This window comes from Lipotes vexillifer, unplaced genomic scaffold, assembly GCF_000442215.2.
Source record: "Lipotes vexillifer unplaced genomic scaffold, Lipotes_vexillifer_v1.1 scaffold853, whole genome shotgun sequence".
Taxonomy (NCBI): domain Eukaryota; kingdom Metazoa; phylum Chordata; class Mammalia; order Artiodactyla; family Lipotidae; genus Lipotes; species Lipotes vexillifer.
Genome location: NW_006792734.1, coordinates 1,980,269 through 1,992,052, shown reverse-complemented (window position 1 = coordinate 1,992,052; position 11,784 = coordinate 1,980,269). Strand labels below are relative to the sequence as shown.

Genomic DNA, 11,784 nt, shown 5'->3' with positions numbered 1-11,784 from the left:
GGAGGGGAGGAAGAAGCCAGATACAAAAGCACAGCTACTATGATTCTACTTATATGAGGTACCCAAAGTAGTCAAATTCATAGAGGCAGGAAGTAACAATGGTGGTTGCCATCCGCTGGAGGAAGAGGGAATTGGGGAATTGTTGTTTAATGGGTATGGAGTTTCAGTTTGGGAAGATGAAAAAGTTCTGGAAAGGGATGGTGGTGATGGTTGCACACCTATGTGAATGTACTTAATGCCTTGGACTGCACACCTAAAAATGGTTAAAATGGTAAATTTTGTTATGTATACTTTACCACAATTAAAAAAACACACTAAGCTACCACTTAACACCTCCTAGGATGGCTGTAAAAAAATTAAAAGAAAAACAAACAAACAAAAAAACCCCAGAAAATAACAAGTGTTGGTTAGGATGTGCAGAAATTGGAACGATTACACATTGTGGTGGGAATGTAAAATGGTGCAGACCTGTGGAAAAGTTTGGCAGTTTCTCAAAAAGCTAAACATAGAATCACCATATGACCCAGTAATTCCACTCCTAGATATATACACAAAAGAAATGAAAACATATTCAAACAAATACTTGTACATGAATATTCATATCAGCACTGTTCAAACAGCCAAAAGATGAAAACTACCCAAATGTCCATCAATGGATGAATGAAAAAAATATATCCATAAAATTATTCAGCCCTAAAAAGGAAAGAAGTACTGATATAACCTTGTATGAACTTTGGAAGCATTATGCTAAATGAAAGAAGCCAGACACAACAGATGACATACTGAATGAACACACTTATATGAAAAACCTAGAACAAGCAAATTCATAGAGATTAGAAACTCCGGAAAGGGGGAGGGGAGCGGAAGAATGGGGAGTCATTGCTTAATGGTTAAAGAGCCTGTCTGGGGTAATGAAAAAGTTTTGGAAACACAGTGGTGATGGCTGCAAAACATTGTGAATGTAATTAACAACACTGAACTGTACACTTAAAAATGGTTAAAATGGCAAATTTTATTTACCACAATAAAAAGAATTCCAAAATAAGGCAAGTAGACCAGAGCATAAGCACCACATTCAAAGCCTAAACATGAAACACTGCATGACTTATTGATCACGTGAGTGATCAGGCTGCTAGAGTCCAGTGTTCAGTTTGGAGCATAATGAATAGTACATACTGTGGAGAGCTATGAATAAAAATGGATGAACTAGATGGAACTGGCCACAGAAAGCTATTTTAGGCTCCCAGTGTAACAGGGAAGAGGCAAATCAGACTAGATGTAGGATCTGTTTTTTACTTTAACCTTTGCTTCCTGTTGCTTTTGTTCACTAAAAGGATACTGTCTACACTTAATGGCTTGCCTGGGGGAACCCTGCCCCTCTGCCTGAATGTTAAACCTAAGTGCCTTTGCTCAAGGAAACATCCGGGATATTTGCAAAATCTATGGCTTTTTTACTTTACTTCCTCATCTCCTCCCCCTCTCTGTGCTATAAAAGAAACTGGCATCCAAACCCGGTAAGATGGTTATTTTGAGACTTTAGTCGGCTATCTTCTCGGTCTGCCGGCTTTCCAAATAAACTCGTATTCCTTTCCTCAACACCTCGTCTCTGATTTATTGGCCTGTCGCCAGGGAGCAGAGAGAGCTTGGATACTGTAACACTTGCAAGTTGAAGAATGAAATGAATGGTGATGCACGGCAAGTAAGTTAGAGAAAGTAATTTAAAGTGAAAAAGATATTAACACAAGAATCCAGTAGTTTCCTTACTTCTGCTGTTGCTATACTACACTATTGCTCATGTGTGTCTATATAACTTTTCACATGACTTAAGACTCTAGCAGGCAATTCTTTTGTTCTAGGTTTTTTCTTTTCATTTTTAATCCAGCAAATATCAACTGAATACAGCCTGCGCTGTGACAATGAACAAAATCGTGCCACTGACCTTAATCAACATTTTGGGACCCATAAAACCCAAATACCCCTGAAAAATTTAGACAAACACTAACCGGGCTTTCTGTTTCATTCTTTAAAAAAATGGATTAGGGGCTTCCCTGGTGGCGCAGTGGTTAAGAATCTGCCTGTCAATGCAGGGGACACGGGTTCGATCCCTGGTCCGCAAGATCCCACATGCCGCGGAGCAACGAAGGCCACGCGCCACAACTACTCAGTCTGTGCTCTAGAGCCGGCGTGCCGCAACTACTGAAGCCCGTGCGCCTAGAGCCCGGGCTCCGCAACGAGAAGCCACTGCAATGAGAAGCCCGTGCACCGCAACACAGAGCAGCCCCCGCTCGCGGCAACTAGAGAAAGCCCACACGCAGCCACGAAGACTCAACGCAGCCAAAAATTAATTAATTAATTAATTTAAAAAAATGGACTAGTGGTGATTGGCTTTTAAAAGGATTTTTGATTTTAGATAACAAACGCGCTGGGTTTTACTCACCAATTTCCTCTGATTCTTGCCCAGAGGCTCTAAGCTTGCATTCCTCTGTATAGTGTTTTTGAATTATCTCCCACAGTTCCATATTGACAAGAGAATTTGTTCGGGTATGGTACCGAGTCCACGAAGAAACCCGGCGGCGACAGAAGGGACAGCACAAATTTGCCTTTTCGACAGTCGACTGGAAGCATGGTTTACAGAGCGTGTGGTTACAAGGGAGTGTCACTGGCTCAATTAGGATTTCCACACAGATCTGGCACTGGCATTCCAACAAGGAAGGGATGGCGTCTTTGGGCACAGCCATTTTAATATGCTAATAAGGCATATTCAACATCAACACCTGAAAGAGAAAGAATCGTATTTCCAGCCTAAGTAAGGAAAAAGCAAATTAACAGTTCTGTGTTTAAATATTATGCCCAGCAGCCTACCAGAATTCAGAGATTGGGAGTATCAAACGTCTTGAAGTAAAAAGATGTTCTGCTGGCAAGGTAAACAAACAGTACGACCCTGGAAGGCGGTGCATTTGTCCATGTTTAAGACAAACATCCGGAAAGAAAACAAATGAACCTTGGCTGCTCCCAGGCATTAACAACCGCTGCGGCAAGGAGGACGGTGGGCTCTGGCTCTCTGGCGCCGCAGGAGGCTCGCACCAAGTTCCCCTCCTCCCTCTTACCAGGCGAGGACGCTCTCTTAGTTCCGGGCAGCCAAGTCTGATGTTGTGTAGGCAAGCGGCCGCCAGGCCACCGCTCGAGAAAGAACGCTGCTTCCGCCCGGACGCCGGGCTCTGCTGGAGCGGGACTCCAGTTTTACCGCTCCTGTGGAGCCGCAAGCGACCACTTCCCGGGGCTCTGAGCCCACCCCTCGCCTTTCTTCCGTCAGCCAGAAAGCTTCATCTTGGCTGCAGTGCTGTAGCAAACCGACAAGGGCTAGTGACGTCACAGCTGCCCGCCAAAACGGCCCCTCCCACCTTAGAGAACCGACCAAGAGCAGAGACGGCTAACATTTGGCCGGGAGGGACTTCCGGGCCTGCGCGCGCCGCCCGCCCCGCCCCCGGGAGAGGGCCCTCCCCTTGCGTCGCAACCCCTGCGGCTCCACTTTTCCCGCGTGATTCTTGCTCCCGGAGGCTGCGGAAACTCGGAAGTGTCGCAAGGTTAGTCTCTGGGCGGAAAATGGGAAACCTCAAAACAAACTAAAAACCGAATAGTAATTTAAAAAATTCTTTCCTCAGTACTCCTCAGAATACCCTTCTGTTTTCGTTAATTTGTAACTAAGCCTCTTAGGTCACTTTCCAAAGTTCTTGGAAAAGCATCTCCGAGAAAGGCTGTGGTCAGAGAATCCACAAACTTGCTGCAGTTTAGCAGGCACTTGGGAAACAAACTTTGGGGCTGCTGCCACGATCCTGGGCTTAACTACTTTATTGTTAAATTTCAGTCTAGAGCAATCAGAATTACAAAGGAAGTCAAAAGGAAAATATTTCATCTTTTTATGCTTTTGGAATAAGTTTTTCTACTTTGGTATTGAGTTCTTTTACTGACAACTGATCCTACTGAATTGAGTTGTATGAAAAAGTAGATTTTGGCTAAGAAAACGGTGGGGATTATATAAAGACTGTGATCTCTAGTACTTAAGAACCAAGCTTCATAGAGACAAAGTAGAGTTATTATTTAATAGATATAGAGTTTCAGTTTTACAGGTTCTGGAGACGGATGGTGGTGATGGTTGCACAATTTTATGAATGTAAATATTTAATGCTGCTGAACTGTACACCTAAAAATGGTTAAGGTGGTTCTCACTACTGCACTTGACTAGTCTTAAAAAAATAATAAAAAAAGTTTTTAAATGGTTAAGGTGGTGAATTTTATGTTATGTGTGTTTTACCTCAATTTTAAAATTTTTGGAAAAAAAACAGGTCTGAGTTTTCTGAGGAAATGCTAAATAGCTGTTGACGAAGATAAAAGAAATTCACTGTGCATGTAAATAGTCATTAAGGTCTTTTAGGTTTGCTGAGGTCATTTAGGTGCTGGAGATGAGTGGTTTACAGATGAAGGCAAAACTAGGAGATGTGGATCCTTTCTAGAGAGCTTTGGAAGTTTCATTTTTTTTTAACTCGAGTTCAAAAAACTGGTTGTCATCCAGTTGTCCATAGTATCAATCCCTTAATTCCAGGCTCCCTAATGTGATCCCAACCTCCTTTTCCTGTGGAATCTCCTATTATTCTTTTAAACATTCAGTTATGATCTATTCACTGTCATACAAATCTTGTGTTTTGGGGCCATTGCTTGAAATCTCAGTTCATCCTAAATGAGTTGCTTCGTGGCTTTGCCTCCTTCAAGGATCAGTTCAAGGCACTTCCTCTAGGAGATATTTCTCCACCACACAATGATACCCCTCCTCTGAACTCACTCATTTGTATATTGCCTAGTGATTATGGGTTTTTTTGTAATCTTATTTTAACTCTTGAATTTTGATTTCTATTTTCCGGTACCTGTGTCTTGTGTAATGGATTCATTTTATGTGCTTCCTCAGATTTCCCTGGCCTCCTTTGCTTTGTGGACCCACAGTCCTTTCCTCTGCCTGGGGCTGACCAGTTGCATTTCTGGAATCTCTGGCTTCTCTTGCCACTTCTGGGATCCTGTGAAACACTGCACTGAACAATGCAGTCACTGGCTTCCCAGTGGCTGCTAGGAGGGCTTAGAGGATGCATCCTGGAAGTATGAGGGGGTCACTCCCCACAGAGCCAATTTTGACCAATTGAAAACAATAGACTTTGTGAGCACAACAGAGAAATTTTCCTTCCTTCTTCCTATTGAAACCAAGCCCCTCTAAAATCGAGTTTCCCTGCCAAGTTTATGATTAACCTCTCTGTAGAAAACTTTATTTCCTTTTTTGTTCCAGTAGGATTGAGGAGTATCAAAGAAAAGGGGGGATTGAAACCAAGCAGGACCCTGCAGGGCCCTTCCGGCTACAAAGGCCCCTCCATGTCTCCTGTTTCTTGTAGGAAACAAAGGCTTTTGTTTCCTAGCCCTTCCCTGAGTTCCAAAGAGTAGACTCAAGCAGTTACAAATTAGGGAAGGGAGGAAATGCAGAAACAAAGGAAAAGCAGCCAAGTAGAAAAATTAATAATAGGTTAAACAATATTTCAGTGATAAAACAGTCCTAGTTCCTTCTCAAGGGATGTACACAATGATCTGATCTTTGAGTTGTTCTGAAGAAATTAAGGCTCACCCCACCCAGGTGGAGGATGGTGACTACATGCTGATCACAAGCACTAGACCCTAAACTTGTAGAAATCGGTTGATGATTAAGATTCCAGAACATCACCCTATTACCTCACAACCAACCAATCAAAAGAAAATCCGTGAGCTGCAACCCTCACAACAAAAGTTGCCTTTACAACCCGTCTCTGGAAGCCACAGAGGAGTTCCTGTCGTCTTTCCAGCACTAGCTGCCCGTTCGCTTTGCTTGGTGCCCTGCAATAAACACTGCACTTTCCTTCAACACACCCCCATGTTAGTAGGTTGGCTTTGCTGCATGGCGGGCAAACAGACCAAGTTTGGTTCAGTAACACTTCCAACACATGGTTTCTCTCTCTCTCTATTTTTTTTATTTGGTGTGGTGTCTCTAAACAATGTGTCTAGAGAAGGACAAGACTGAGTGCATAGATCTAGCAAGCAACCTATTGTCAAGGAGGAGCCAGCAAGGTAACACATCATCTTGTATTACTTCTCATCCTTCTCTACATAACAGCCTTCCAAAGTGTTACTCATTCTGGTTGTCCTGAATTTGTACCTCCCAAATAAAGCATCAGTGTTTAACTTTTACCTGCAGTGCAGGATCCACATTTTAAAATGTTTCTGTTATTCACACTACCTAGTGCATGGCATTTATTCAAAAAATATTATAAATAGGACTTGCCTGGTGGTCCAGTGGCTAATACTCCACGCTCCCAGTGCAGGGGGCATGAGTTCGATCCCTGGTCAGGGAACTAGATCCCACATGCCGCAACTAAAGATTCCACACGTGGCAACGAAGGTCCCGCATGCCACAACTGAGACCTGGCACAGCCAAATAAATAAAATTTTTTTTAATTATAAATATATGGTCAGTGTGTGAGAATTCCCTTTCTAGTACAAATAACTATGGAACTGTACTAGAGAGAAAATGCATATCAACATACAAAATATATTAGATGTTTTATTTATTTATTGCTTTTAGTACATGCATTCACATGGTTCAAAATTCAAAAAGTACAGATAGATTAACATTGAAAAGACTTCCTCCTACATTTGATCCCTAGCCTCTCAGTTTTCTTCCCTAAGAAAACCAATGTTATCACTTTTTAATGTATTTCTCCAGAAGAAGTTTATGAAGTTTATAGATATAGTAGCCTATATGTTTGTTTTTGCCTGTTTTTTCCATTTAGCAATATATATTGGAAGTGAATATTTTATTTTAGTTTTTATTTATTTTATTATTATTTTTTTTTGCGGTACGCAGACTTCTCACTGTTGTGGCCTCTCCCGTTGCCGAGCATAGGCTCCAGACACGCAGGCTTAGCAGCCATGGCTTACGGGCCCAGCCGCTCCGCGGCATGTGGGATCTTCCCGGACCGGGGCACGAACCCATGTTCCCTGCATCGGCAGGCGGACTCTCAACCACTGCGCCACCAGGGAAGCCCTGGAAATGAATATTTTAAAACAACACATCTTGGTGATAACTCCATATTACTATACAATTACATGAAGAGCTTCTTCATTCTCTTGTATTGCTACATAGAAAGTATCCACTGTATATCATAATTTAACACTCTCCTCACTTTTGCTATAAAAATAAGCCTGTAGGGCTTCCCTGGTGGTGCAGTGGTTGAGAGTCCGCCTGCCGATGCAGAGGACACAGGTTCGTGTACCGCTCCGGGAGGATCCCACATGCCGCGGAGCGGCTGGGCCTGCGAGCCATGGCCGCTGAGCCTGCGCGTCCGGAGCCTGTGCTCCGCAATGGGAGAGGCCACAACAGTGAGAGGCCCGCGTACTGCAAAAAAAAAAAAAAATAAGCCTGTAATAAGTTGCATGTATGTATTTTTTCCCCATTTGCAAGATAAATTACTAGAAGCATAATCTCTGGGTCTAGGGTAACAGGTTAGCTTTTGGCTGATGGTATCAACTCTTCTAGGGATGACTTTTGCTCTTCAGAGGCCCTCACTGCTTTTCCCTTCTCAATGACCTGAACAGCCTTTAGCAAACCATCCTGCAGAGCCTGGTTCTTTACCATATTAGTGATCATGAAATTGACATCTTTTATATACATTTGCCTTACTTTAGCAATGTAGTGTTCGGCCTTGTTACCATGTGCTACAAAGAAGGTACACAGTGCTGTGATATCTCCTTCTTGCATCCCATGCTCCTCCAGAACAGACTCCCATACAACTCTAATGCGCTTGTTCTTGACTTTTCGTCTAAGGATGGAGGCTAAGGTGGGAAGACCTCTCATCAGATCTGGAAGCTTCTCAAGCACACGAGTGTGCAAGCGGATGAGTACTTCAATGACGTAGCTGTATAAAATATTCAGTTCCATTGGAGTGAACCTACAAAAAATGTGGAGAGCTTCTTAAGCATTAGAACTCTTTACATACAAACATAAAAAGAATTTTCTTAGGCTAATTCAAAGAAGTATAAACCTACTAGGAGAACTGTAAGCAGATACAGTAGGAGGTCCCCAGAGAAAGAGAACCAGGCATGGCTCTCTTGACATAAGAGAAGCCATTTTTTGTTTGTTTGTTTGTTTGTTTTGCGATATGTGGGCCTCTCACTGTTGTGGCCTCTCCCGCTGCGGAGCACAGGCTCCGGACGCGCAGGCCCAGCGGTCATGGCTCACAGGCCCAGCCGCTCCGCGGCATGTGGTATCCTCCCGGACCGGGGCATGAACCCGTGTCCCCTGCATCGGCAAGCTGACTCTCAACCACTGCTCCACCAGGGAAGCCCAAGAGAAGCCATTTTTGACCTAAGCCATTTTGTGATCTAAGCCTGGCCACAGTGCTTAACCTTGAACAGGTCTCAGTATTTCATGATCTTAATGGGAAGTGAGGGAATGCAGGGACAAAGGAAAAGCTGTCAAGAAAAAATAGTTTAGTGATAAGAGTCCTAGTTCCTCCTCAAGGGATGTATATAACAATCTGTTACATATCTTTTGAGTTCTGCAGGAACTGAGGTCCTCACCCAGTGGAAGATGGAATAATGATGTTGACCTTTTCTGACCCTTATGACTTCAGTCAACTAAAGCTTGGACTCTGCTTTGCCCCAATTCGCTGCTGAATTCTCCTCTATTCAAGCCCCTTCATGAATATGCATTGCTCTTAGCTTAAAACTTCCCCAGTTTTGCTGTTTGGGAAGATGCTGCTTTGGGAAAGATCCCTGGTGTTTTCCTTACTTGCTGCAAGTAATACATCCTTTCTTGTCCCAGTCTTTGGCTTGGTTGTCTTTTGGTTCAACGCCCACCAAGAGTTGAACCCAGTTTTCAGGTAACAACCAGCTGTTGCAGTTTAGAAAATGCTTACTTTAGAAATAGGGCCTGCCAGTGTTCATAGTAGTTATTTACAATAGCCAAGACATGGAAGCGACCTAAGTGTCCATAGACCAATGAATGGATAGAGAAGATGTGATACATATATACAGAGGAATGTTACTCAGACATAAAAAAGAACAAAATAATGACACTTGGAGCAACATGGATGGCCCTAGAGATTATAATTAAGTAAGTCAGACAAAGACAAATACCACATGTTATCACTTATATGTGGAATCTAAAAAAATTATACAAATGAACTTATTTACAAAACAGATTCACAGACATAGAAAACAATTTTACGGTTACCAGAGGGGAAGGGGAGAGATAAATTAGGAGTTTGGGATTAACAGATACACACTATTAAAAGAATTTTTAAAAAAAGAAAGAAAAGAAAAGAAATAGGGCTTGCACTAAACTGGATAGCTTAGATCTCAGGCCACTCATACTATAAGTTTCTCCATGGCAGAGGAGTTATATTATCCATCTCTATGTTAGTAAGACTTTGTCAAGCAAGGGACTCTGAGATGTGTACTACAGTTCTGGCAAGTAAACAGGTGCTCAAATTAATCTCTTTTGAATGAATGAGCTTAAGAAAATGTAACTTCTTCACAATCCATTGTTGGAACCATATTAAGAAACCCAATTTTAGGGACTTCCCTGGTGGCACAGTGGTTAAGAGTCCGCCTGCCAATGCAGGAGGCACGGGTTTGAGCCCTGGTCCAGGAAGATCCTACGTGCTGCGGAGCAACTAAGCCTGTGAGCCACAGCTACTGAGCCCGTGTGCTGCCACTACTGAAGCCTGCGTGCCTAGAGCCCATGCTCCACAACCAGAGAAGCCCCTGCTTGCTGCAACTAGAGAAAGCCCGTATGCCGCAACGAAGACCCAGCGCAGCCAAAAATAAATAAATAAATTTATTAAAAAAAGAAACCCAATTTTAGAATGACCACAGCAAGCTCTCACAAAACCACAAAATTCCACTGATTTCTGATTGGATACTCACTTGAATGACAGAACTGCTGTCCACAGCTCATCTTGGGCAGCTTGGTTTGCCAGAGTCTTGCTATGATGTTCAAATTTCTGTGTCAGATTATCCTTGGTGAAGTCCAGTTCTTTAAACTGTGCTTCTAATGCTTGGAGTTTGTGGTCTACTCTGTAGGATGAAAGAATCAAGGGTTAATTTAGGTCAGGGCACAAAACTAAGGTTCTGTCTTAATATAAGGCTATAATACATTGTTTATAACCACTATCAAATTTGAGTAGCTATCTACATTTTAAGATTATGAACAGATGTTCCCATTTGCTGTTCTCTCTAGTCATCATCCTAGTTCTGGCATTCCTTATATTGCCAAACATGTGAATTGTCTAATGACCTCAATTACATGCCATGTCTTGTCTTCGTACCATACTTTATACGTTAAAAAATATTTTATACAAGCTTTAATTTGATTCTCACATCAACCATTAGAAGTAAAGCAGTCATTTTTACTATTTACGGATAAAGAAATTGAGTCTCAAAAAGAGTTAGTTTTTCATGATCTAAGTTGTAAGCTCTTGGAGGGAGAGGATCAGAGACTATTTCTTGGACTTCTTTATGCCTGTCCCCCAATACCTATAAGAGACCTTACACAGAAGTAATACAACGTGTCTCCTATGATTGACATTTCTGATGTTAGTGAAATGCTAAGCAGTGTAACAGCAAAAGGGGCATCTGAGTAGCTCTGAACAGCCCTGATCATTAGTGGGCGCTGTGGCACCAAAATTATGTCTAACTGAACCACAGAGAATTGGAACCACACAACTCACTTGCCTGAAGCCACCCACATTGTCTTTCACGAAGGAAATGATACACACACAGCCAGTACCCTGAGTTTCTATGTCCCCAGTCGCCCGAATACTGTTGTGGTTGCCTAGGGTTCTATCCTTGACCATTTTCTCTTCTTGGTCTTTACTTTCTCCCAAGGCTAATTTAGCTTCAGGTACGACCCGTCTCCTAAGCTCTAGACCTGTATATTCAACTATGTTTTGCACATCTCCACCTGGATGGTGATGTCAAACTCAGCTGTCTTAAGCTGAATCTACTAAGTCCCTCCTCCCTCCTCTCGCACCCCATCTTCAGAAATTTTGGCAATGGAATTTTCTCATTGCTTTGGATTCTATTTACATATAGATAAGGCTCTGTACGAAACGTGCATTTTTGTAGTATAGGCCTGCATGACCTAATATGCCAGTAATCTCTGTCTGCAAGTCAAAACTATGGTATCTGGCAAACTCTTTGTATTAACTTTTAGACCTTTAAGAAGATATTGCTTTTAGGTCATCTCCAGCTTGAACTCTAGAGGTAAACTCTAGCTTGTCATTCAGTATAAAGGTTTACAATTGGAGCATTTCTTTGGAATCTTTTCACCAAAAGGCATTCCCGATCATTCCACGTAAATCCTAAACAACATGTCTGCAAATCTGTGTTTCTGCTACAATTCTCCAGCTCAGTTAATGGCATCACCATCTACCCAGTTCCTCAAACTAGAAATCTCAGAATAACTCACCATTTTTTCCCTTTCTCTCCATCAGCGTGTCTCTAATCTCTCCCGTCCTCTCTATCTCCAGTAAGCCAGTTAATCACCATCTTTCACTTGGACCTAGGATTACAGTAGTCTAACTTGATTCCTCCTTTTCACATCCAATCCATTCTCCAGAGATATTCTAAAACACAATTCTGATTTTATAATTTGACTATTATATACGTTTTATGCTGCCGACTTGCCCAGTGATATTGCTGAAGCCAAGTTGG

The 11,784-nt window shown here is 42.3% G+C and overlaps 2 protein-coding genes across 3 annotated transcripts in view; both read right to left on the bottom strand.

Annotated features, from left to right (window-relative positions):
• Positions 1-2,738, bottom strand: part of RNF168 (ring finger protein 168) — a 42,419-nt gene extending 39,681 nt beyond the window's left edge. The window contains exon 1 of the mRNA XM_007465871.1: positions 2,438-2,738. Coding sequence (XP_007465933.1) covers positions 2,438-2,738 — 301 coding nt within the window. The remainder of the gene's footprint in view (positions 1-2,437) is intronic.
• Positions 2,739-7,486: 4,748 nt separating this feature from the next.
• SMCO1 (single-pass membrane protein with coiled-coil domains 1) overlaps positions 7,487-11,784 on the bottom strand; it is a 5,103-nt gene continuing 805 nt past the window's right edge. For both annotated transcript variants that reach the window (XM_007465870.1, XM_007465869.1), the window contains exons 2-3: positions 9,997-10,146; positions 7,487-8,015 (exon numbers count right to left, since the gene is read on the bottom strand). In XM_007465870.1, coding sequence (XP_007465932.1) covers positions 7,571-8,015; positions 9,997-10,146 — 595 coding nt within the window. In that variant the 3' untranslated portion in view covers positions 7,487-7,570. The remainder of the gene's footprint in view (positions 8,016-9,996; positions 10,147-11,784) is intronic.